This window comes from Castanea sativa, chromosome 6, assembly GCF_040712315.1.
Source record: "Castanea sativa cultivar Marrone di Chiusa Pesio chromosome 6, ASM4071231v1".
In the NCBI taxonomy this organism is placed as follows: domain Eukaryota; kingdom Viridiplantae; phylum Streptophyta; class Magnoliopsida; order Fagales; family Fagaceae; genus Castanea; species Castanea sativa.
This window is the reverse complement of record NC_134018.1, coordinates 23,726,624-23,750,493: the sequence shown is the minus strand read 5'-3', so window position 1 is coordinate 23,750,493 and position 23,870 is coordinate 23,726,624. Positions and strand designations below refer to the sequence as shown.

The 23,870-nt window shown below is 37.2% G+C and overlaps 2 protein-coding genes across 12 annotated transcripts; one reads left to right on the top strand and one right to left on the bottom strand.

The window, feature by feature from the left end:
• Positions 1-103: 103 nt before the first annotated feature.
• On the top strand, positions 104-12,157 carry LOC142640672 (NADH kinase). 4 transcript variants are annotated; one of them, XM_075814866.1, is made up of 7 exons: positions 104-285; positions 6,872-7,126; positions 7,274-7,354; positions 8,007-8,158; positions 8,264-8,411; positions 11,791-11,923; positions 12,114-12,157. In XM_075814866.1, the coding sequence occupies exons 1-6, from the start codon at positions 202-204 to the stop codon at positions 11,920-11,922; spliced, it is 852 nt and encodes a 283-aa protein (XP_075670981.1). In that variant the 5' UTR covers positions 104-201; the 3' UTR covers position 11,923; positions 12,114-12,157. The 4 variants fall into 4 exon arrangements, with proteins under 4 accessions (XP_075670981.1, XP_075670980.1, XP_075670979.1 ...); XM_075814865.1 differs by lacking the exon at positions 12,114-12,157 and having other exon boundaries at positions 11,791-12,011; XM_075814864.1 differs by lacking the exons at positions 11,791-11,923; positions 12,114-12,157 and having other exon boundaries at positions 6,881-7,126; positions 8,264-9,094.
• On the bottom strand, positions 10,931-22,669 carry LOC142640673 (E3 ubiquitin-protein ligase CCNB1IP1 homolog). 8 transcript variants are annotated; one of them, XM_075814869.1, is made up of 12 exons: positions 22,428-22,669; positions 21,370-22,318; positions 15,675-15,748; positions 15,292-15,359; positions 13,702-13,776; positions 13,542-13,614; positions 13,170-13,215; positions 12,969-12,999; positions 12,606-12,865; positions 12,342-12,501; positions 11,335-11,623; positions 10,931-11,257 (listed from the first exon to the last, which is right to left on the bottom strand). In XM_075814869.1, the coding sequence occupies exons 5-12, from the start codon at positions 13,769-13,771 to the stop codon at positions 11,251-11,253; spliced, it is 936 nt and encodes a 311-aa protein (XP_075670984.1). In that variant the 5' UTR covers positions 13,772-13,776; positions 15,292-15,359; positions 15,675-15,748; positions 21,370-22,318; positions 22,428-22,669; the 3' UTR covers positions 10,931-11,250. The 8 variants fall into 8 exon arrangements, with proteins under 8 accessions (XP_075670984.1, XP_075670985.1, XP_075670982.1 ...); XM_075814870.1 differs by lacking the exons at positions 21,370-22,318; positions 22,428-22,669 and adding exons at positions 15,861-15,933; positions 16,040-16,642; XM_075814867.1 differs by having other exon boundaries at positions 21,370-22,669.
• Between the last annotated feature and the right edge of the window lie 1,201 nt (positions 22,670-23,870).

Sequence of the window (23,870 nt, the reverse complement as noted above, 5' to 3'; positions counted from 1 at the left end):
GGTTTTTGATTTTTTTTTTATATAAAAAAAAAAAAAAAAAAAAAGACTTCAGTGTTCGCACATAGAATATATACTAAAATAAAATAACCAAACAAAAAAAAGAAGGGCAGGGATAGTATAAGTATGAGAACGTATTAGCATTAGTATTTGTATTTGTATGTATTCAAAGCAACTCTCAACGTTGTGCAACATTTGATTGTGATGCCGAAGAAGCGACTGTTGTTGCTGTTGAAACCCTTCGACTTGCGCCAAACAAACGCTCATTCTCAGATCACCAACCCTCAGGTCATTCCTTTTTATTCACTTCAGTCTTTGTCTGATGCTTTTTTCATTTTCTTTTTCCAACTATTGCTTCGGCATTTGCCTTAGCACTCAAGTTGTTTGATAATTTGTCATACTTGCTATATTTACTTCACTGCTAAATCTCCATGCCTCGTTTAGTTTCTAAGAGCATTCTATTCAAAACCAACTGCTTTTTGCCTTTGATGCTGGGTAAGAACAAAATTATTTTACTAAAAAATATTTAAAGGGTCAAGTTGTTTGGTAAAATTGGTTGATTAGGATTTATTTTTTTTAGTTTTATTATTGGTAATTTTTGTTGTTGGACTCATTTTTTTGGGCTTGTATATTTTGTTGTTTTAGATTATATATATACATATATATGTGTGTGTAAAAATGTATTTTTATAAAAACAAAATTGCTAAATAGGTAATAAGACATTTATTAAAATAAATAAATATCGTGTTCATGATGATGAACACTCTAAAGAAGAAACAAATACAAAAAGTTCAAGAACTAAAGCTAATAGATTGTAAGAATTTAGAAATTGAAATACATTGCGTAAAACCCCAAATACGAGTCCACTGAAACGAAGTACCAAAGAGATGAGATTTTAAGAGGTCTAAGGGTCTCTTATTGTCTTCAAAGGTACAGTATTATGTTCCTTCCAAACTAAACACGTTAAACATGCAAGGACAATATTCCATATAGTTGACAGGTGCTTTCCAAACCAATTTCTCCTAGCAAAAAAGAAGAGAACTAAACGTTTTCGACATTACCCATTGAATCCCAAACACCTCAGAAACTCCTCTCCATAAAGTGTGAGAAAACTTACAATCGAGTACATGATGATCCACAAAATCTCCATCACTACAACAGAAGCAACACTTATTAACCAAGGACTGACCTCATTTTTTCCAAGCAAAAGAAGGGAACTAACTATTCTTGGTATTGCCCACTGAATCTCAAACACCCTCAAAAACTTTACTCCATAACGCGTAGAGAACTTACAATAGAGTAGAAGATGATTCACAGATTCCCCATTACTATGACATAAGCAACACTTACAATAGAGTAGAAGATGATTCGCAGATTCCCCATCACTATGACATAAGCAGCACTTATTAACCAAGGACTGACCTCATTTCTCCAAGCAAAAGAAGAGAACTAACCATCTTGGACATTACCCACTGAATCCCAAACACCTCAAAAACTTCAATCCATAAATTGTGAGAAAACTTATAGTGGAGTAGAAAATGATCCACAGGTTCTCCATCACAACAACACAAGCAACACCTATTGACTAGAGACTGGCCTCATTTAACTAGATTATCAATGGTGAGTATCCCACCAGTAGCTGCTATCCATAAAAAAATAATAATAAAAAGACACCCATTTAGGCACCTTTGCACATCAAATGCACTTCCAAGGAAACACATCAGTGGGAGGATCAGACAACAACTTATAGTAAGTCTCTTCTTCATTTTTTCGATAATCGGATTCCCCCCCTCCCAGTGGCATAACCAAATAAGTCATAGGCAGGCTACCACCCTACATCAAAGTACACAAGCCAAGGCATTAAGATTCCCTACCTCACCTACTAGAACAATCTCACTTTTGCCAACATTAACTTTCAAGTCATCGGCGTGTGGTGCAAAAATAACACAAAAAAAAGCAGTCAACCAAACCAGTGAACAGCCAAGAAGGTCAATCAACCAAAAGCGTTGTTTACACAAAAACATGATCTCAAGTGTTTAGAGTCTAGAGTTCAGATAAAGACAGTCAAAGATGATGTTTAGAGTTATAGAGACAGGCGGATGGAGGAGGTTGATGATAGGAGGATTAGGTGAAAGAGCCGTACACATAATTATGAAGAGAGAAAAAGAAAAAGCAGAGAGTGGAGGAGACAAAGGAGACAAATTCTAGAATATGAAAGATAATCACATAATAATAATCGCAATCTAACTTATCAAAAAATAATAATAATCACTGTCTAACTTCATAGCATTTTTTTTTTTTTTTGGAACCCCCTCCCCAAACAAAAGAAAATTCCTCTCAATACATTGGCTATCAAATTACACCATAGACTTGTGTCTCTTTAGGAAATGTCCATGGAGCTTGAGAGATTATTTCTTTAAAGACTATCCGCAGGCTGCAGCTCTCTTTTTTGGCCACTATTACTCGTAAAGTTTGCAAGGCAGGAATATCTGACATACCTAGGGCCACATGGCCATTCTTTCTTCTAAACCATATATATATGCACCTAATGGGTTTTAAACTCACAAGCCACAACCTCACAAGCCACCCATTTTTACAGAAGAAGGAAGTGTCATTTGAGCTAATTGTGATAAAAACCTTTGTATTTTTTCGATACTGTTAGTAATGATTTAATAATTAAATTTACAACTTAAACTATTGGGACTAGTGGTTGCTTATCATGTTATCAAAGCAGGTTTTCTTTAGTTCGAACATTATCTCCACTCTACCTCTCGTTTAAAAAGTTAAAAATTCCACATCTTGCACCCCACTTATTAAAGTAGAGTCTGGGGCCGCACATGAGAGTGCGTGTTAGAATAATAAAGATTAACTTCCCACTTTCCTAACATCTTAAGCTTTTGTTACTAGTGGTAGTTTATCGGTGATAGAACTTATGGTAAAAGCATTAGGACCTATATGGGGTTCAATTTCAAAGGTGTCTCGGATGGTTTCTTTCAGCATTTGGATAGCAATGTCCTGAAAGATTTCAACAAAAGATCATCTTTGTAAGAAGAATATATTATCACTTAGTTTGTTTCTGTTGAAAATATTTCTGTCAAGAAATGACTTTGTCACAACCCTAGGAAACTCTAGTCACATTTGTGAAAAAGTATTTTGTATCAAATGATACCACGTCATTTATATCAAAATCCAATAAACGAGAAACGTGTGCAAAAATATCTATCCACGAGCACATCTTTCAATTGTTAGTGGGTTAGTTATTTTTTGCTAACATGCTTACACTTATTAGATTTTGATATCGCTGACATGGTATCATTTGATACCAAATACCTTCTCCACATCTGCACTATAACAAGGCTCCTTGTAATTGCTTATATAGCCCAATTCAACCTAATATGCATCCGATGTGAGATTCAACATACGCTCATGCAATACATACCCTTACATAATCTAATCCAATTCAAACAATATGGAATATCACAATCTTTCTCCCATTTAAACCTCGAATGTCCTTGTTAGGACCTACCCTCAAGCTACATAGTGTTACTAAGTTAGCTCTGATACCATTTGTTCCCAACCTGAGAAAGTGCTAGCTACATCTACACTATGCTCCAAAAGGACCTGAGGATCTACAATTAGGGCACCTAATTATCACTTTATTTTTTTTATAATTAATAAATTTTTTATTGATGTGAAAAAAAAATCCATAAGTATACAAGATTAATAGCACATTAAGTTCTAAGATTACAATGATCCATAAAATCTAATGAGTTATCAAAAGGATATGCTCCTGTCACCAACATCAACTCCAATGGTGTTCTGCAACTCTAGTTCTAAGATAAACCATTCACACTCAAAATTTCTAGCATTTCTTTCTCGCCATATGCACCACATCAAGCAATGAGGGATTGCCTTCGAAATTGTGTTGTTTCTACATCTTCCTACTTGGCCTTTCCAACTAGTGAGTAAATCTGCAACATCATTAGGCATCACGAATGAACTCAAAAAATTAGCCCAAAAACCGTATCCCATAGTTCTCTAACAAAAGAACAAGCAAAAGCAAATGAGGGACCATCTCCCCGTCTTTCTTACATGTACAACAAAAACTCACCAAATTATATATCTCCTCCTCCAATAATGCACTCTTAGGGTCCGGTTGGTTGGAGGGGTGGAAAAGTGGGAGGATGAAAAATTAGTGAGAGGATAGAAAATATTTGCTTTCCCTTATGTGTGTTTGGTTGGAGGGGTGAAAAAGTGGGAGGGTGGAAAATTTTTTTTATTTGGTTGGAGAAGAAAAGGGGAGGATGGAAAATGTAGTTTATATAAATTGACTATTATTTCCTTGTTATAAAGTGAGAGGAGTAGGTGAGTGCAAAAAGTGAGTGTATTTGTGTAAATTACATCATTCAACATCTTTTCCTCCCCATTTTCCTCCTAAATTGGGAGAATAAAAAAATGTGGGCCCGGAGGAATTATTTTCCTCCTAATTTTCTGTCTCTCTTGTTTTTTCTCTTGAACCAAACGGTAGAAAATGCCATTTTCTACCCTATTTTCCTCTCCCTATTTTCCATCCTCCCTGTTTTCACCCCAACCAAACATACCCTTAAAATTCTCCCCAAAGATGCAGCCCAAACAAAGAAGGCTAAGGAACCTTGGTTTTCCAAATGCTCTTCCATGGAAACTTTACAGGTCCACCGGGGGCTAGAGCTCTATAGTAAGAGCTCACCTCAAAACATTTCTTACTAGCTAGCGTCCAACAGATTGTATCCTCCCCTTGACTTCGCATTGAAACAGAGTAGAGCAATTCCAAAAAGGTTGAGAGAATCCTGCACTACTTTAATAAAATTCAAAGCCCAATAAACTGGGTCATTATGAATTCCATGTAATCTATGACTAAGACCTTCCTTATTTCTTGCTATCTAGAATAACTCAGGAAATGATTCTCTTAAAGGCATACCACCACATCACACTTCTTCATCCCCTTATTATATATTTCCACATGCTCACCCCATAAGGCCCATTCACTGCATTGGTACACCAACCTCCCCGCACAGAACCATAGTAATTCTTGATCAAAGTAATTCTGCCTCATAATCACTTATGTAGCCTAGTTGACCTACTAATCACCGCATGTGAGTCTTAGCACATGCCCAGTTGCCCATTCACACTTATCCAATCTATCAAAACAGTCTGTCACAAGACTTGTTTTCTTTAGTTTGATTACAACCTTGCAATGATCTCGCAATGATCTCGAAATCATTCTCCAGCATTTGGCTTGCATGGAAAATCGTTAATATTTCCTGTAGGCATGATGATAGTGGAGATGGTGGGGGTGGGGGGTGATGGCTGCAGTGAAGCCGGTGTGAGAATGTGGGAAATGGTGGCTTGGTGGTGATAATGTTGAAGTTAGTGTGGTAGCAGTGGTGGTGGCGCAAAGGAATGGAGGAGAGTGAGAGCAAAAGGGAATGGCCGAAAGTGATTTCCGCTTCTCAAAAGTAAACAACATTCTCTGCCTCTTTTGTATTTTCTGTTAACTTCAGGAAATATTTTCCATAGCAACAAACACCGGAAAACGAAGAAAACATTTTGCTAGAAAATTTTATCATTGAAATAAACAATAGCATAATTATCGATATTCATTGTTCGGTGCCAAGATAGGTTTGGTCATTTGTGATCTCATTATTTGATGTCACATGGGTAATGCCAAAAAAAGTGACTCAGCAATTCGTTTGTTGACAAGGGAAGTTTGTTCAGCATAAATGTAAAAATATATGGAAAGTTAGTCATGTGGACAACTTGGAGAGTAAAAGTATGATTTCGATGATGTTGAGCATCCTTGGCATGAAATTTAGTCTCCCTTATTGAGTTCTTTAGATCATTAGTTGATTGTTTTAGACAGTGTATGGTCCATGTCTTTCCTTGATTTTTTTAGATCTTTTAAATTTGGGAATGTAATTCTTTCAGAGTAGCTCTGATTTACTCTCCGGGTATATGAGTTTTACTTCGTTATTTGAAAATTTGTTTCACTTACCTAGTAAAAAATAGGACCTGGTGTTACTTATCAAAAAAAAAAAAAAAAAACCCTTTTGATCTAGTTTCTGTCTCTAGATCAGAATTGTGTATTTATTTGTTTGAAAACTGATTCCTAAAAGCCATTTGTTAGAACTGTGTGCCTGCTAGTTGAGTGAAACTTAGACTCAGGATTTGCTTGCGACACCTAATGGATAGGTTCTAACAACTCGGTTAAACTCTTTGCTTCCAATAATTTAGTGCTCTAAATTTAAGACAGTAATATCCCAAGTGCCCCCTTAGACCCACGCTACCACTATTTCTGAATATATTATATGCTTTATTGATGCCCCCAAGAAAATGTTGTTCTTCAAAATCATTTTTTTACATTCTAACATAGAAATTTACTTATTTTTAATTTGGTTTCAAGGCTTCATTTATTTGGATGATTAGTGGAACCCTTATCCCCATGAACCTGACCACAATGCTAATCGGCCTCTGGAACAATAGTCCTTTCATGTCAATAATTAAAAATTTTAAATTATGGAAAATGTGATATGAGGATGACCATTTCTAAACTTTCTACAGTTTAAAGTTTTGACATATATTGGCTTGCACACCAGCATTTTTTTTTTCTTTGTTGTGGTGGGTGCATTTTCAGTGCTTCAAGAATGTATATTCAAAGCTCAAGTTTCAAAACTTGCTTGATACCCATTCTCTTGATTGAGAAACTTGTGGTTAGGAGATCAATGTTATGCTTGATTTTTGTGAACTTTCTGGTTTAGCTATGTTCTCTTTTGTCTCACCTTATATTTTAGTGTTTTTGTCAATTTCTTTCAGCATTGTGATTTAGTTACTTTTGAAGACATTGCAGATTTTACATCACCTGGAGAACAGGCGTAAGGAGCACATGAATGCCATAAAATTTTGTCAGAATGTTCTGCAACAAAAGCCAGTTGATTGGGAACCCATATTACGGAACAATCTATCACAGCCTATCTGTAACGTGGACCTGGTTATTACAGTTGGTGGTGATGGCACTCTTTTGCAGGCCAGCCATTTCATGGATGATTCAATTCCAGTTGTCGGAGTGAATTCTGATCCCACACAAATTGAAGAGGTTAGTTTGATTCTGCTTAAGCTACCTTCATATCAAGTATGTGTTTCCATGGGTTCTCTTTGTCATTCTCAAATAAACAGAACAATTTCCGGGGCAGGGATCTATCCCTATGAGGAAATTTTATTTGACATGTTTTCTTTGGTATAGGTGGAACAGTTTAGCAACGAGTTTGATGCTAATAGAAGCACAGGCCATCTTTGTGCAGCAACAGTCAACAACTTTCAACAGGTAAGACAAGCTCACTGCTTTGACGAAATATAATTGGTATTTCATCTCCCTTGTTTTAGAGTACATTGGAAGCAGCTTTTAAGGGAATAATGAAGCTTCAATACGAACTTTAATGTATGTTCAAATTTTTAGTTTAATTTGCTTCAAAGGAGGTTAGTGTTAACTGCAATGGCATGCAGTATTGTGTTTAAGGCATCCATAGAGATAGGTATGTCTTGTGTTCAAGTCATATATTTCTGAACAAAGATGAACACTAAGGCACTGTAAAAATAATAATAATGGTAATAATAATTATTAATATTAAATTAACTTGCTCACTAGGTCTTGAACTCACAACCTCACCTTGCACCTTGCTCTTATAGGAGGAGGAGGTCTCATGCCTATATGCCACTTCCATAGATAAGACACTTACATAAATATGCTTCATTAGTTAGAATCAACATTTCTACCTTTTCCCGTTAATACTTAAAAAGCTTCTTATACCTATGTTTGAATATCTGGAGTCATCAATATATTCATGGCAGAATTGGACCTCAGATTGTAGATTCAGATTTTGAAAATTCTGCATTGTTTTTCAGCTTAAAGCACAAATATCTTTCGATGACAGGCAAATTTCTGGCTATGTTATATACATGTTAGTACTTTCTTTCAGGTACTTGATGACATCCTTGAGGGTCGTAAGGTTCCTTCCAAATTATCAAGGATATCAGTACATGTAAAGTCACAACTGCTGTCAACATATGCTCTTAATGATATCTTAATTGCACATCCATGTCCAGCAACACTCTCTCGGTTCTCATTCAAGTAAGGGTACCATTGGGGGGGGGGGGGGGGGGCCCAGGAAAAAAAAAACACCTTTTTTCCTTTCTCTCTCTGCCAAAATAATTAAAAAGAAATGTGTATCTGCAGAATTAAGAGGGAGAACCGGCCATTTTCCCCTTTGGTAAACTGTCGATCAAGTGGTCTCAGAGTTTCAACAGCTTCTGGTTCTACTGCTGCAATGCTCTCAGCTGGTGGATTTCCAATGCCCATTTTATCTCAGGATCTCCAGTATATGGTAAGAGAACCAATTTCTCCTGGAGCAGCCTCTAGTTTGGTGCATGGATTAATCAAATCTGATCAGTGTATTGAGACCACATGGTTCTCTAAAGAGGGTGTGATATACATTGATGGTTCTCATGTTTGCTATTCTGTCCAAAATGAGGATACCATTGAAATATCTTCTAAAGCCCCAATTCTGAAAGTATTTTTGCCTCACCAATTATTATCACAGAACTATACACAGAAACATGCGTTGCATATGCAAGACTAAAACATGGGTTGGAGACCTAAGCTACAAGTACATAGCAATACAAGAATCCTAGATTGCTAAGAGAAATCTGTTTTAATCCCATAGATCTGGCCTTTCTTCACATGATTGGAGTCATTGCACGGTATATAGTCCTGACTCTGTTAATATTCCTCTAGTGGACAATATTGGGCCAATTTTAGTTCCCTCTTGAGATGGAAAGATGCTTTAGTTAGGCAGTAGGCACCCCCTTCAACGTGAGGCTGCTTTTTTGAAACATTAAAATCTGGACTTTGAGTTGTTTTTCTGTAAATTAGGGCTGATCTCTGTGGCATTGTCTGGACCTTGGAGCCTTGCCACATCTACCATGTCTGACATGAAAATTTATTCAGTTTGCTCTTACTCTAGTAAATTTAAAAATGAAAAATAATTTTTTTTTTCTTTGTGTTAAATGGATTTGATTATTGATGTTGAGTTTTTATATTCATAATGAAATTGTCTCCTTTAATTGATGAATGTGCCATCCAGGAAAAAAAAAATCCCAGTAAATCTGTAGGTTGAAGAACCATGAAATGTTGCATTCAGTCCAATACAATTACTTGGAATTTTTGAAGAAACCAAATAATGTATAAAGACAAATCAAATAGTACAATCAAACTTTCATGAGTTTTAAACTTCAATCTATCAAATGCTATAAAACCAAGGATAGTGTTTGCAGCTAGTTGGTTTGTACAGTTTTTGAGTCTCTGCAAGGTATCCTATGCATTAACGTGATGGGGTTGCATGAGAAATATGCAATTGAACAAATATGCTACCGATACTTCTGAAGAAATTCCTACCCTAACAATTTGATGCTGGGATTAAAAACAAAACTTAAGAAAACAAGAACGAAAGAAAAGGGGGCCCATGAGTTCTAGCTCAAATAGCAAGTGGGTATTGTTTCGCTGTAAGAACTACATATTTCGGAATTTAGATTTTAGATGGCACATGATGGTTGGTTGAAAAATTGTTGCAATTTCAGACATTTGATAATCTGGGCTGCTTTTGATCAAATTCATGTACATCTCTTTTATTTTTTTAATTAGCGTTACAGTTAGTTTGCTAGGTCAGTCCCAACCTAATTCACCCTCTGCTCAATGTAATGAAAAACTGCTGCTTCTTTTTTAACGCTATTTGTATCACGTATGCAGCCCTAAAAATGCTAATTTTTGGCACTCGGTTTTGATGGAAAATCAAACACTCAAATTGTTCAAATCACCTAAAAAAGAAACCATTACCTACCAAATACAAAGCACAGCGGAAGTGGGGGGGGGGGGGGGGGGGGGGGGGGGAAGAAAGTGGGTACATGATACAAATGACATAAGCAGGAAGGACAAATAGAGAATGAATAAGTAAAAAGGGGTGAAGAACTCTAAACATATCTCAATTTAAGAGTATGCTACAATATGTTTAAATGTCAATTTGTAATTAGATTACAACACTTGCACATGAGACCATCAAAAGTATTTAGTGAAAAAGTGGATTTGAGTACACTAATCACAAGTTGACACTTACATTCTGCTTGTTTTGAAATAATATATTCAAATGTAAAATTATAGATAAAAAATTTTACATGTAGAGCATTTTCAAAAAAATATTTTAGATGTTTAGTATGACAAGTAAAATTTTTCAAACAAACCACCAAAATCGATAGCTTAGCCATTGGACCTATTAGTGCTAGAGGAACGGTGGTTTCGACAACCATTGTTAAAGTGGTGTCTACAACCACTGGACTGCCAACACAAGTGGCTAGAATGGTGGCTTTGTTTATTGAATATCTGGCAACTCTTGTAAAAAACAGTGTCTCCAATGACTGGACCCTCGACACCAGTCGTCAGAGTAGCGACTTCTGCCGCTTAACCGCTAGCACTAGCTACCCAATCCACTGGACTAGTGACCTAGCTACCATATAGGGTGAGAGAAGCCTTTGTGATTTTGTAAAATATTTTATCAATATTTTAAAGGTAAAAACATTTTACAACTTTTTATAAATCATTTTTCAATCAACGGAAAATATTTTACAAGTTTAATCTTTGATCATATTTCACCTACAAACAAACATCTGAAAATGAGAAAACATTTTTCAAAAAATATTTTACTTCAAGACAAATGGAGCATTACACATGAATTTGGGTGTCCCTAGAGTTTTCCTTGTACAATTAGACAAAATGGAGTGCATCATTAATATCACCCCAATAACTGGGGAACATAAAGTATTAAAATGTTGTAGAACTTATTGACTAAAAGAATCGTAAAGGGAGACTGCTGCCCATGATTAGAGATCAAATTATTGCCTACGGTGTCCAGACTCTCCCCAAATGTTTGGAGATCAATCAACATTTCTAATTGACAGGCAGCTGCTTAACCCAAAGGAAGCTCACAATACTCTACATAGCATATCAGCAAAGGAAACAGAAACTGCAATAGAACATTATATGCTGGTTCATGTTTCTTTTGCAACTATACATTTTTGTTTTTTTCCTTTTTGGGTCAAAATGAGGACAATGATTGAAACAGATTATCCAACACCTCTCAGATCTGGCAAATGGCAAGTCCCTCAACTTCAGGCTTAAAACCTATAAAACATAGAATTCATTAAATGTCAGAAGTAGGTATCAAAGTAACACTTGGCAGATTGAAATCAAACACTTACGTGAACATCTGAGGGCGGTTACGAGAGAGCTGAGGCCTCTTAATTGGGGAGAGTATCAAGTTCCTTAAAGTCATTGAGGGGTGGTTACTAGCTCCAGCTCCAGCTCCAGCTCCAGCTCCAAAAACAGGGTGTGCAGCAACCCTTCTGGTCCCAGCATCCACTGAGATGACTGGTTGTTTCACTGGTGAGCCGACAGAGATATCAAAGGGACCCGAGTTTGAGCTATTCTGTCTCGCTGGCCATACATCCTCTCTAGGCCCTGGAGTGTCAGGAGTGAAAAGCGACCGATCTGCAAGAAATAAGTCAACCAATTTTCGAGATATTTAAGCAAAAATGCAATGAAAAGTGAATATTTTCAAATATTATAAGAAAACTTCTTTTCTGGTGTTCTTTGTCGCATTTAGAGAATCTACTTAGATGTGCTGCTCAAGTATCTGCTGTATTTTGCTTGTGCAGCAGAATGGATGCAAGAGATCACATAATCTTTGCTTAGTCTGGAGTAATCTATCACCTATGACTGATTGGAATGCTAGAATCAATGGAGAAGAATATGCTCCAAAGGCCAACTGGTGCAAAAAGTGCTTTTGATGTAAGAGGCAGATTGTCTTGTGCAAGAATGCTGGAAACACCATTCAAAATAGAGTTTTCTGCAGTCTTTGGTGATACCTTTTTGATGTCTTTACTCTTTGATAGTTGATGTTAGGCTTGGTTTTATTTGTAAAGTTTTAGTTGTGGGTCAAGCTTCATTTTTTCTGACTTCTTGCTTGTTCTTGTTCCAGGGGGAAACTGCTCTTTGCTGCTTCTTGTTTTTAGCTTGGGTTTGCTCTGGGTTTTGGGGTCAGTTTGGCATTTTTTTTTTTGTTGGGTAATCTGGACCTAGGTTTGTGTTTGTTGCTAATGCAACTTGTTGTGCTATGTTTTGATCAATTCAGTTTTCATTCGTCAAAAGTAAGAAGATTTCTTTTCTGGTGACAATAAAAAATTTTATTAAAAAAAAAAGGAATTACCTTTTCTAATAGGGTCTCTATTATCCATCATGTTGGCAGGGTTAGCAAACAAATCAGGCTCATTTCTTGAATAAAAGTTGGCTGCAGGTTGGATGGCTGCTCGTTTGACTGACTCGTACTCACCCCTCAATTGGTCATACATTTCATCTAGTTTTCTCTTCTGCCTGGTATTAAAATAATATTTTGTATAAGGTCAAATACCAAATTACCTAAATACAGTATCAATAATTGGTAACATTGGGCAAAGACAATGTAATAATAGACTGGCCTGGATTTCTCTGAGAATTTATCCTGGAGCTCCTGCTTGTCCTTTGACAAGCTCTCAATCTCTTGCTCCATCATTTGGCACCTCTTAGCCATTTTCTGGTATGCAGTATGCACCTGTTCCAGCTTTTCTGTGAACTTTTCTTGCATTGCTTCACATTTCTGCCGGCACTGAGCAACTATTCTGTTCATCTTGCACTGCCATTCCAATTCCTTTTGCCCGATATAGAACATCACACTTCTGTATGAACTTTTCATCACTGAGTTTGTTTAAGGAAAGATGCATAGCCAACATATCCTCAATAACATTTTACAAGACATGCAACTCTTTCTCATTATTGGAAAATTTTGATCAAAGGATACATATCTGTGGAGACATTCCGACCATGGCCATCTGCAACAGAATATATTGAAAACATTAGCAACGAGCAATTGGTAAACAAGGAAAAAGGGAAAGGAAGAGTGAGAAGCTTGGTTGGAATTCATCAAATAGTGAATAAAGAGATTGAGAGGTTCGGAACAGGTGTACATAGACAAAAAAATTACAGAGATACGATTGCTTACATTTGTCCATTCATCATTTGGATTGATATCCAAAGGTTTCATAAGACTGACAAGTGCAAAACCATAATAAGGTAAGAGGAAATAAGATTATACATATGTAAGTTGGAAACAAGAATAAGCAGTCCATGACACTCCTAATGATAAGCTAGTTACTTATTATCAATGAAAAATGTAATGATATTGCAGCATGCTCTTTGTGGTTCCCATTGAATTCCTCGAACATGTTACTAAGGGAAAATAAATCTAGACTGGGCCACTAATTCCTAAAGATGACCTAACTCAGTCTATTCAGTAACTATGCCTGTGCAGATGCTTCATTTAAGCAATTGATTTTATGAAGAATAAAATATTGAAACCACATTAAGATATTACCTTTTAGATAGCACTTGGTCACAAATGGGACACGCTCCATCATTACTGAGGATCTTGCTGGCATCATCTGTGCCTTTTACACTGTTAAGGAAATGTTATGCAAAAGTGCCAAAAGGAAAAATAAGAACAAAAGGTAAATTTTCTTCATGCACCCAGATACATAAAAGGTGACCACATGTGGTGGAAATGGCTCGCCCTTCCAGTTCTCGCCAGCACGCATTGCATCTCATTTCAACTGTCAAATATAATCTTTAAGTTAGTGCCATATATGGGGATTCATATGACCTGTTAAGAATTTAAAATAAATAAATAAATAAAAACAGGGGAGATCTTCAAATAAAAGTTATGCCCCTCCTATTCTAAGTTCCACAAGAGAGCCAGCAAGTGTTGTTTCATAATATGCAAAGAAAAGCAAAAGCTATGTCCCACTAAAGCGAGCTTTAATCATCAATGTCTTTGATTGCAAACATGGGAACAGCATAAAACAGCCATGGTAACAACTACAAGGAGGTGTTCATCCACTTAAAGGTTCATCATAGAAGTGGACACAATAACACATTTAGAATTTGTAGCCGTCAATGCTAGACAGTTGAGCACTTAAATTAAAAAGATGCAAGAAAATCAAATTGCTGCAGGACTGTTTTTGGTCAACAAGTAGGTCACTGGATTTTTTTTTTGTTCTTTCATTTTATTTTATTTTTATTATGTGCCTAAATTACAAAATTTAGATTTAGAGCCTCTCAAACTCAGTAATAACTTGCAATGTCAGGATAAAAACAGATTTTAAGGCTCACAAAATTCCACCAGAAAATTCAGAAATTGCAAATCATGCATGCATATAAGTACATGATGTATTGAGGTGTTTTAGGAAAGAACTTCAGCAAAGATGAACTCTGATTGCAATTTCTTTTCCCCAAATTCTAGGCCGGCATAGAACTTGAAATCATATGCAATGCCACAGTTGTATATAATTCTAAATGAAAAACATGTCTCCACCTTCATTTACCCCTACTAAACTTCACATGAGAAGTAGTAGTGCCTCCTCCATCACAGAAAATTCCATTTTTACTATAATACACAATTTGACCAGAAACAAACATCATCCATGAACTTCCAGATTTTATTAATGTTTTTTTTTTTTTTTTAATATTGGTAAGTTACACATACACGTGGGTTGAAACCATGACTGCACCCTTCATCTTGCTTGTACAAAAGGGAGGAAACATATGAGCTTGAACACATTTGAAAATTTTATTTATGTAAATTATAAGAATTTAACTAGAAGACTTTCTTCACATATGAATTCTCCAAAAAGATATCTTCCCAAGAACAATCCATATGGCCTTCCACAACCATACTTTGGAAAATGACAACTAAAGTCTCACTTGTTTGAAGGTAACTAATTCCTTTTAAAGCTTTTTTCTATCTCAATGAAACCTGATCCACTATAACTGACATTGGTAACAATTTTAATTAAAGCAAGTCTAACTATAAATAATTATACCCTTAGCATTATCAGGTTAAACAAACCCAAACCACAACCAATAAGTCTCAAAATTGAATGTATCACATATGCGGACATTAGCAGAATTTCTAAGCAAACAATTTGCTTTTCTTCTCCATAAAAGGTTTTGAATCAATCTACGATTTATTATTATTATTATTATTATTAAAAGATTAGAAAATTATAGTTGAAGAGAACTAAAATAAATAACAGAATGCAATGGAAAAACAATCGACATGAAAATACCTCAGAACGCCCTCGGATCAATCAAGCTGGAGATTCCTTATTCAGGGAAGATCGTTAGGGATATTGTCCTATGATGACAATGTGAAAATTAATCTCAGTGAGTTGTGGATATATATATATAGAAAAATAAAATCTGATTCAAATTCGTCGTCAATTCTAAACTGAACAAAAAGGGAAAGTGGACTCAACAAAGCAGCCAGAGAGCAGCTGTATTCTATTAAATGAGCAATTTATATATATATATATATATATATATATATATATATATATATATATATATATATATTTTTTTTTTTTTTCAGGTCCTAAACGGCAAATAATCCATGCTTCAGGAGTTCAAACTATTTTCTTTTCCTACATTTTCTCAGAATTTAAAGCTATACCTGAAAACTTCACAGAAAATTGTGCACCGAAAATTCAACGCCCTTGCTTCTCAATCAAATGCTCAGAATTATTTCTGAAAATTCATACAAAAAAAAAATGAGGATCACCAGATTCATTAAATTCGCGGATGAACAACAAAGTATTAGCAAAATGAAATTAAAAGATCAAAATACAAGTGAACTGACTATGATTCTCAGCTAATATCGTACTTCAAGCTCTGAAAATAATTATGAAACACTAAAAGAAAGCTTTGAAATTCTGCGAATGTGGCGGAATATACGGTCAAGAACTTCCTGTACGATCAACAACGAAACAAAAAATCCGAAAGCACTAGAAGGAAGTAGAGAATTCAAGCGGTTTTTACCTCTGAAACACTCTCTCTGTCTGTCTCTGAGATTTGTTGCTGAAAGCAGAAAAAGAAATTCTGAATTTTTGTTTTGGTTTAGTTGAGCTTGTTTGGATCGAAGAAAAGGAGGAGAGAAATTATTGTGAATGATGAGACGCAGCGAAACCCTAGGGATGAAGATTTGGCGCGAAAAGTTCTTGCTCCGAGTATGAGAGAATCTCTCGGTTGTGGATTCGAAATTTTCAATAGGAAGGGAGGGAAGAAATGGCTTTACGTGCTCTCACTGACACTGTTGTATCTCTCTAACTTTTGCAGCAAAACCAACCACGTTTTAAGTTTAAAAGTTTAAACCGAGTTGGGCCCAGTTTTTGCGGTAGATTTCTGGTCCAAGCCCATTTTAGGATTTGATATACTCCCCGTAACTCACTGAGTGTTGGCCTGAACAGCACGCTCTAGCATTACACCACAGCTGATCCAACTTGTTATTATTGTATTGCATCACATCCATTCATCGTATAGCAGCCATTCATCACAGCACTCATCATCCTCCTACCACATTAAGCATTCATCACAAGCTCATCATATGATCACTATCTAGAGTGTGCACTCAATCCATCAATCCTCTAAAACTAACCTGATTCAACACAATCCGCTAGGTTGGATTGATTTTTAGGGTTTGGTAAGTTGGATTGAATTCTCAAAAAAAAAAAAATTTATGGTTAATCGAGTTAGGTGCAAGTTAGTAGATTCACAAATCTGCCTAGCTCAACTCGACCCACTTATATTTCATATAAGTGTTTGGAATTACAAATTTATAATTCCTCAAAGTTTTGAATTATGATGTGTTTGTATACAACTTATTTTGCTGAAACTAAAAAATTAATGTTGAAAATACTGCAAATAAAGGTAAAAGTTAGTTAAAATAGTATAGTGAAGTTATGAACAGTGTCAAAAAATGCAATAGGGCCATGAATAGTAAAAAAAATAAGCTGAATAGTAAAATATTTTTCATTTTTCATTTCAATCCAAACAAACGCTTAGTCCAGAAAAATCCCTAAGAAATTAAATTGATAAAGAAAAATATACCCATAGGCCCATTTTCAACAGTTCAGCCCATGGCCCCTCCAAATAGAAAACCCCTTTCTCCTTTAACAATTCCAGAATTCAAATGGTAAATACGAAGAAAAAGAATTTAAAAAAAAAAAATCATTCTTACGGGCCATAGGGATACGAGCTGCCCACTGCTACCTCTCCACGGTTCTAACCTCCAACACACACCACCAACAACCACTACTAGTATCTCTCCCTCTCTCACACTGGATTTCTTCACTGTCTCTATCTCTCTTTGGATTTCTTTAATGTGAGCTCTCTTTGGATTTCTCACTTTCTCTCTCATGCACAGTACATAAACACTTTCTTTTTCTTTTCTTTTTTTGTTAAAAGGCTTGATTATAAAGAAACAAAACAACCCAAAGCAACATTACAAACTGGCCACAGAGGCCAATGTTGTGGCTACAAGCCTAAGGTCAGATCGACCATTTACATCAGATACAAGCAAATTAACTAAATCAACAGAGGGTGGGGCATCAAAAATAACAAATTCTTCCCTCATAGAGTAACCCCTCCTAGCCAAAAAATCGGCGCATTTATTAGCCTCTCTAAAAACATGGACCACCTGAACCTACGTGAGCCTTGCCAAGAGGGACCTGCAATCATGTAACAGAGGGGAGTGTTTTTTGTTAGAGCAATGATTGTTGTTAATCATCTCCACCATTACCTTGGCTTCAAGTTCCACTTCAAGAAAATTTATGCCCAGCTGAATGGCTAAATATAGGCCATCTCTCAATGCCCACAACTCAACCATCACACTAGTCGTAAACCCAATAGATCTCAAAAAACCTTTTATCCAATTCCCTTGACTATTTCGAATAAGGCCTCCACCACCAGCCTTACCTGGGTTACCGAGGGATGCACCATCAGTATTTAACTTATGCCAACTTGATGAAGGTTTAGTCCAGCTGACTGAGATGGCAATTTTGGATGCTAAGTTCTTAACTTTGCTGACACAATAAAAGCATTCCTTAGCTTGGCTAGTGCAAACTCTATCTAAAAATGGATTTGGAATGGTGTTATCAAAAACAACATTGTTTCGATTTCTCCATAAGGACCATATAGCAAACAAGAACAACATGGACCAAAGGACTACACATTTATGCCCCACCGTGCTCAAACGGTTCATTTTCAACCAACTATCTAAATTTTCAGTAAAAGAACTTACAAGTGAGGGAGGGGCCTCCAATTTTCTCCAAAATTCTCGGGCAACTCCACAATCCCGAAGAAGGTGCAAAATGGTTTCATCTTGGCATTTGCACAATGGGCAGACCCTATCACAGTTAATACCCTATGATGCCAAGACATCTCTCACAGGGATGCTACCATGCATGCATAACCAAAGAAAGTTGGTAATCTCAGGTAAAATGTCCAATTTTCATATCCACTTCCCATGAAATTGAGTGTCTAAGATCTCTCCTTGGTTAGCAAGTTGATAAGCCGATTTTGTGGAGAAATCCCCATCCTTAGAGTACTTCCACATGATAGTATCTTTTCCATCCCCAAACAATCGTATTGGGACTGCTCTAATCCTATTTTTGAAACACTTGGGGAGTTCGAAAGAAATACACTCCCAATTCCAATCATGGCCACATCTTAAATTAGCCACCTTCATGAATTGCTCCTCCTGCCTTAGAGGACCTTCGATCATGGCCCTAAGGGAATCACCATTAATCCAATTATCTAACCACACACTAACTCCTGTGCCATTACCTATTCCCCAGAAAATTCCTTTCTTTAAGGTGGGAAATCCGAGATTGATAGCTTTCCAATTTGGAGAAGAAGGGAGTTTCTCCAAATCTTTCGATCTCACTTTCGATGAGGATTAATATTTGTTGAGGATTACTTTTGCCCACGGAGCATCTTGCTCTTGATACATTCTCCAATTTAGTTTTGACAACAAGGCTATATTTTTTGCTCTAGCCTCTTGTATCCATAAACCTCCTTCTTCCTTGGATTTAACAATTTTATTCCAACCCACCATGTGCATCCTCCTCTTTTCATTAGTAGAGCCCCATAAAAAGTCCCTATTAATTTTATCCAGTTTCTCACAGACATGTACTAGCAACGCTACCCCTTGCATCACATAATTAGGGATAGCAGACATGACTGATTTAATGAGAACAGCCCAACTAGTGAAGGAGAGGAATTTTGCTTTCCACTCAGCAAGCTTATTCATAACCCTCTTCGCGATGAAATTATAAGGATTTCTAGAGGTCCCTCTATCCCTAAGTGGAAAAACAAGATATTTCCCAATGTTATGTGTCTCTCGGATCCCTAATCTCTCACACACTTCCTCTTTCAACTCATCATTGACATTCGGAGAAAAATATACTCGTGATTTGTCCTGGCTGATTCTTTGTCCAGCTTCATAACAAAATTTCTCCAGCACTTCCATCATTGCATCACAAGCACGGGGATCCTCTTTGCTGAATAGGATGATATCATCCGCAAAAAGAAGATGGGAGAAGCCCAAGTGATTCTTTGAAGCCTTCAAAGGGACCCAATCACCATCCACACATTTTTGTTCAATGAGGTGTCCCAAATATTCCATGCATAAAATAAAAAGATACGGGGACAAAGGATCCCCTTGTCTTATGCCCCTCGTTGATTCAAAGGACTCCAAGGCACCCCTATTAACCAAAATGGAAGTGCTTGTAGACGTGACACATCCTATGATAATCCTTGATAACTTTGGGGGAAAATGGAAGGCATGAAGCACTCTATGGATGAAGCTCCATTCCAAACGGTCATATGCTTTTTCCAAATCCAACTATACAGCCATGTAGTCGATTTTTCCTTTCTTCCTATCCAAAGCATAGAACAACTCTTGAGCGATAAGTACATTATCAGTGCCCCTATGACCAAGAACAAAGGCCGTTTGCATTGGCGAAATTAACTTGCTAAGATGGGGTCTGATGCGCCAACTATAATCTTCGAAACAATTTTATAAACCGAATTACATAAGCTAATGGGCCTATAGTTGTTCAAAGACTCTGGATTTTGGCATTTGGGAATCAAGGAGATTAATGTCTCATTTAGATAACTTGGCACAACTCCTCGAGCAAAAATTTGTTTAATCTCCATACATACAGAATTCTTAACATCTGGTGAGAAGTGTTGGTAAAAGCCTGCATGAAGCCCGTCAGGTCCTGGAGCCTTAAAAGGCTTGAGAGCCCATAAACCTAATCTAATCTCCTCATCTGTCACTACACCATCAATTTTGTCTCTATCTTCCTCTTCCAGAAAACAACAAGAGAAATTTGAGACATCCGAAGTCATGAAGGATATATTATTCTCTGTGGTATATAGCTTCTTAAAACCAGCCCTAATATGTTCCTTAATTTCATCCTCCCCAGTCAGCCAATTCCTAGAATCATCCTTAACACATCTTATCTTATTTCTATGCCGCCTCACTAAAGTGGAGACATGAAAAAAGGAAGTGTTCCGATCCCCAAAGGTATTTGCGTTAAGTCTGGATTTAAGAGCCCAAAACTCCTCTTCTTGCAAAAGAATTAGGGAATACTCTGAAATTAACAGATTTTCTAACTCCAAAAGAAACTCATTAAGATGATTAGCTAAGGCTTTTTGAGCACCATTAAATCTAGCTAACACCCTCATTTTTCTTGCAAATAAATTCCCAAAAACTTATGTATTCCACCTTCTGACTCTATCAACAAAATCCAAAATTGCTTCCTTCAAAATTCTATTCTCTGTCCAAGCTTGTTGCACTACGCTCAAAAAATCCTGATGTAGAAGCCACATCGTTTGGAAGCGAAAGGGCTTATTCCATTGATTCACAGTAGCCCTACACAACTCAATTAGAACTGGACAGTGATCCGAGAAGGTTCTAGGCAGGTGTGTCACTATGGCTTCTGGGTAAAGAAGACGCCAAACAGGGTTAGCAAAGCATCTATCTATTCTTTCCAAAATAAGATTAGAAATTGGCCTACGGTTTTTCCAAGTAAACTTGGGACTCGCAAAGCCTAAATCTAGCATATTGCATTCATCCAAGCATTCCTTAAACTCTAGGGCTTTGTTCAAATTAACTTGATTCCCCCCCCCCCCCCAAATTTATCCTCCCCACATAGTACTTCATTAAAGTCACCCAACATGAGCCAAGGTAAATTGTGGAGATGAGCCACAGTTTTAAGGTTATCCCATAAAATTCTTCTTTCCACTAACCTAGAACTAGCATAAATTGCAAAAATAAGCTAGGTAAAATTAAAAGAACGCACCTTAACAGATGCATGAATCTCCTACTCCATGGAAGAAAAGCGAAGCACTTCAACATCTTATGTTTTCCAAAGCATCCATAATCCTCTAGCATAGCCAATAGTATCTGTAGTTATAAACCCATCAAAAGGCAGCCCCTCTATTATTTTCGCTGCTCTATCTCCACCCACTATTGTCTCCATAACCACCAAAATAGATGGACGATGATTTATAGCCATTTCAAAATTCTTCTTTTGAAATCAGCATTCAAAGCTCCTCTACAATTCCAGAGTAGAATGTTCATATTGACAAACTGACCTAAGGGTACCTCTATCTCTGACGGGTTAGCATTCATCGAGGTTGTGTCTACCATACTCCAACCCATCCTCCTTAATAGGTCTTTAGACACCCCCTATTCCGGCTTCCAAATTATCATGTGTTTCAGAATACCCGAAATCTCCTCTCTGCAGTTCAAGAGTACCTCGCACCTTTGCACCAAAGCCATAAGCTAAATCAGCTTCAAGGTAGGATCCTTTCCCCAATGAGCTGTGGCCATTCCCCTGAAATCCACTAGCTTCCTCTCTTGTATGATCCACCTAGATTCGTCCCAGTGTGGCATGACTGATGGCCGCCTTTGCTTGCTCAATTCCTTCGCTGTTTCCAACAATATCTCTGACACGTCTGCGTAGAATTTCCACCACGGGTTGGGCGTGAGGCTCCATGCATTGTGGTCTAGAGGAAGCTTCCCTGATCTGATGCTCACTGGAGTGATGGTGAACAAATGTTTCCAAGCATACCCCAGCTTTGCCTCGAACCAACCCAGAGTTTCTGTCGGCGCCGCCCTTATCTAGGCTATTATCTCGTTTGGAATCACAATTGCTCTATTCCTGAACCATATGGCCCATCCCGTTCTTGGCATTGAGGTCATCCCTACCAAAAGTCCCTCCATTTTCAAGTGGACTACCCTTGTCCCTAGTACAGAAGGAAAGACGTAATTGGCTTTTAGAGCTCTTCAAATTTTTCGTACCCTTAATCCCCAACCCTTTGTTACCCTTAGACTTATTTTTGAGTAAAGCCTTACCTTTCCCCTCAAAATGCTGCCTCAGGCCTTGTTGAAAATCCTTATTTGGATAATCTTTGCACTCCCCATCTTGCAATCTTTCTCCATCCCGAGGGTATGCTGCGGGTTTTGGGCTGCTACAACACGTGTGATTTCAGTTCCTAGATTAGCTAAATCACTGGGATTTGACTTCTCAAGACTTTCTCCTTCTGCCTCCAAGGCACGTGCTTGTAAATGGTCTGAATTGCCCTTCTCTTTTATTTGAGCTATCTGGTTGGTTTTAGTTGGCCCACTAGCTCTACCTAACCTGTTGGCACTTTTTCTCCTCGTAACCACCATCCAAGGCCCATACTTGGAATCGAATTGAGCCTCCTCCCTAATTTCGTTAGTTTCGTTAGTTTTAGGAGTAACTTGTCCATCACCCCCTTAACATTTTGCTTCACATAATAGCTACAGTTTTCCTGTTTATGCCCAATTCTTCCATAGCAAAAGCATAAGGAGGATATGCCTTCATACAAAACGCCTTGCACTAGTCTCCCCACCCGGATTGAATTTATGAATGGCTTCTCTAAATCTATCTAAACACACAGCCTCGCATAATCACCTCTAGTTTCAGAGGCTGTGTAAGAATCTATCCTTAGTACCGGCCCTATGACACTTCCAATCTCCTTAAGCACAGATGTATCATAAAATTCAATTGGCAATTCAGGGAGCCTCACCCAAACCGCAACAGAAGTTAGTTTGGCCTCGGAAGCTTTAAAATATGGCTCCCATGGTTTGACTGCAAGAAAATGGCCCCCAATGAACCATGGTCCCCCACAGAGCACTTTATCATAATCATCAGTACTACTAAATCTGATCAAGAAAAAACCTCTACCTAAATTTACACAATCCATCTTCTCCATTGGTTTCCATAAGGCATTGATTTTGAAAGTGAGATAGTGAAAACCAACTGACCTACCATACACTTTCACTATCAAAGCCTTGGACCATGGTGCTCTGATGCGAGATTTAGTTTCCTTGGAGAGCCTTACCTCAGCCATACCTTCTGTCAAAGGCTCTAGTTCAGCATCAGACTCATATTCTTCATCCCCTCCTCTGTCTAACTTGAATGCTTTCTCATAGGCTCCTGGGATGTCTCCCACGAGGCAATCCTTGTAGCTGACAAGACTCCTAGGCTGCAAGAAGCTTCTTGCACCGTTGCTTTCCTTAAATTTTTTAATATTGCGATGTAGTTCATCGTCTTCTTCGCTTGAGCGTTGAGTTGGCGTAGTGTACTCTATCTCCATCCTTTCTTATACAGTAAGTCACTTTTCTTATATGATTAATAAACACTTTCTAATTAATGAGAAACACTATACGGCTGAATCTGTGAATAGTTTATGGGTACTTGCGTGTTGATGTTCTAAAAAAAATGTACTTATGTTGGTATAAAATATTAATAAATGGAGTAATATTAAGTTT

What these genes read in the sequence shown, in the direction of transcription:
- LOC142640672 (XM_075814863.1), top strand. Translation starts at nt 202, where the DNA reads ATGCCGAAGAAGCGACTGTTGTTGCTGTTGAAACCCTTCGACTTGCGC. An exon ending in ATCCCACACAAATTGAAGAG is followed by an intron (nt 7,127 to 7,273) that starts GTTAGTTTGATT and finishes TCTTTGGTATAG; the next exon opens with GTGGAACAGTTTAGCAACGA. An exon ending in CTCTCTCGGTTCTCATTCAA is followed by an intron (nt 8,159 to 8,263) that starts GTAAGGGTACCA and finishes GTGTATCTGCAG; the next exon opens with AATTAAGAGGGAGAACCGGC.
- LOC142640673 (XM_075814867.1), bottom strand. Translation starts at nt 13,771, where the DNA reads ATGAGATGCAATGCGTGCTGGCGAGAACTGGAAGGGCGAGCCATTTCC. An exon ending in CACATGTGGTCACCTTTTAT is followed by an intron (nt 13,615 to 13,701) that starts GTATCTGGGTGC and finishes ACAGTGTAAAAG; the next exon opens with GCACAGATGATGCCAGCAAG. An exon ending in TCTCAGAGAAATCCAGGCCA is followed by an intron (nt 12,502 to 12,605) that starts GTCTATTATTAC and finishes AATACCAGGCAG; the next exon opens with AAGAGAAAACTAGATGAAAT.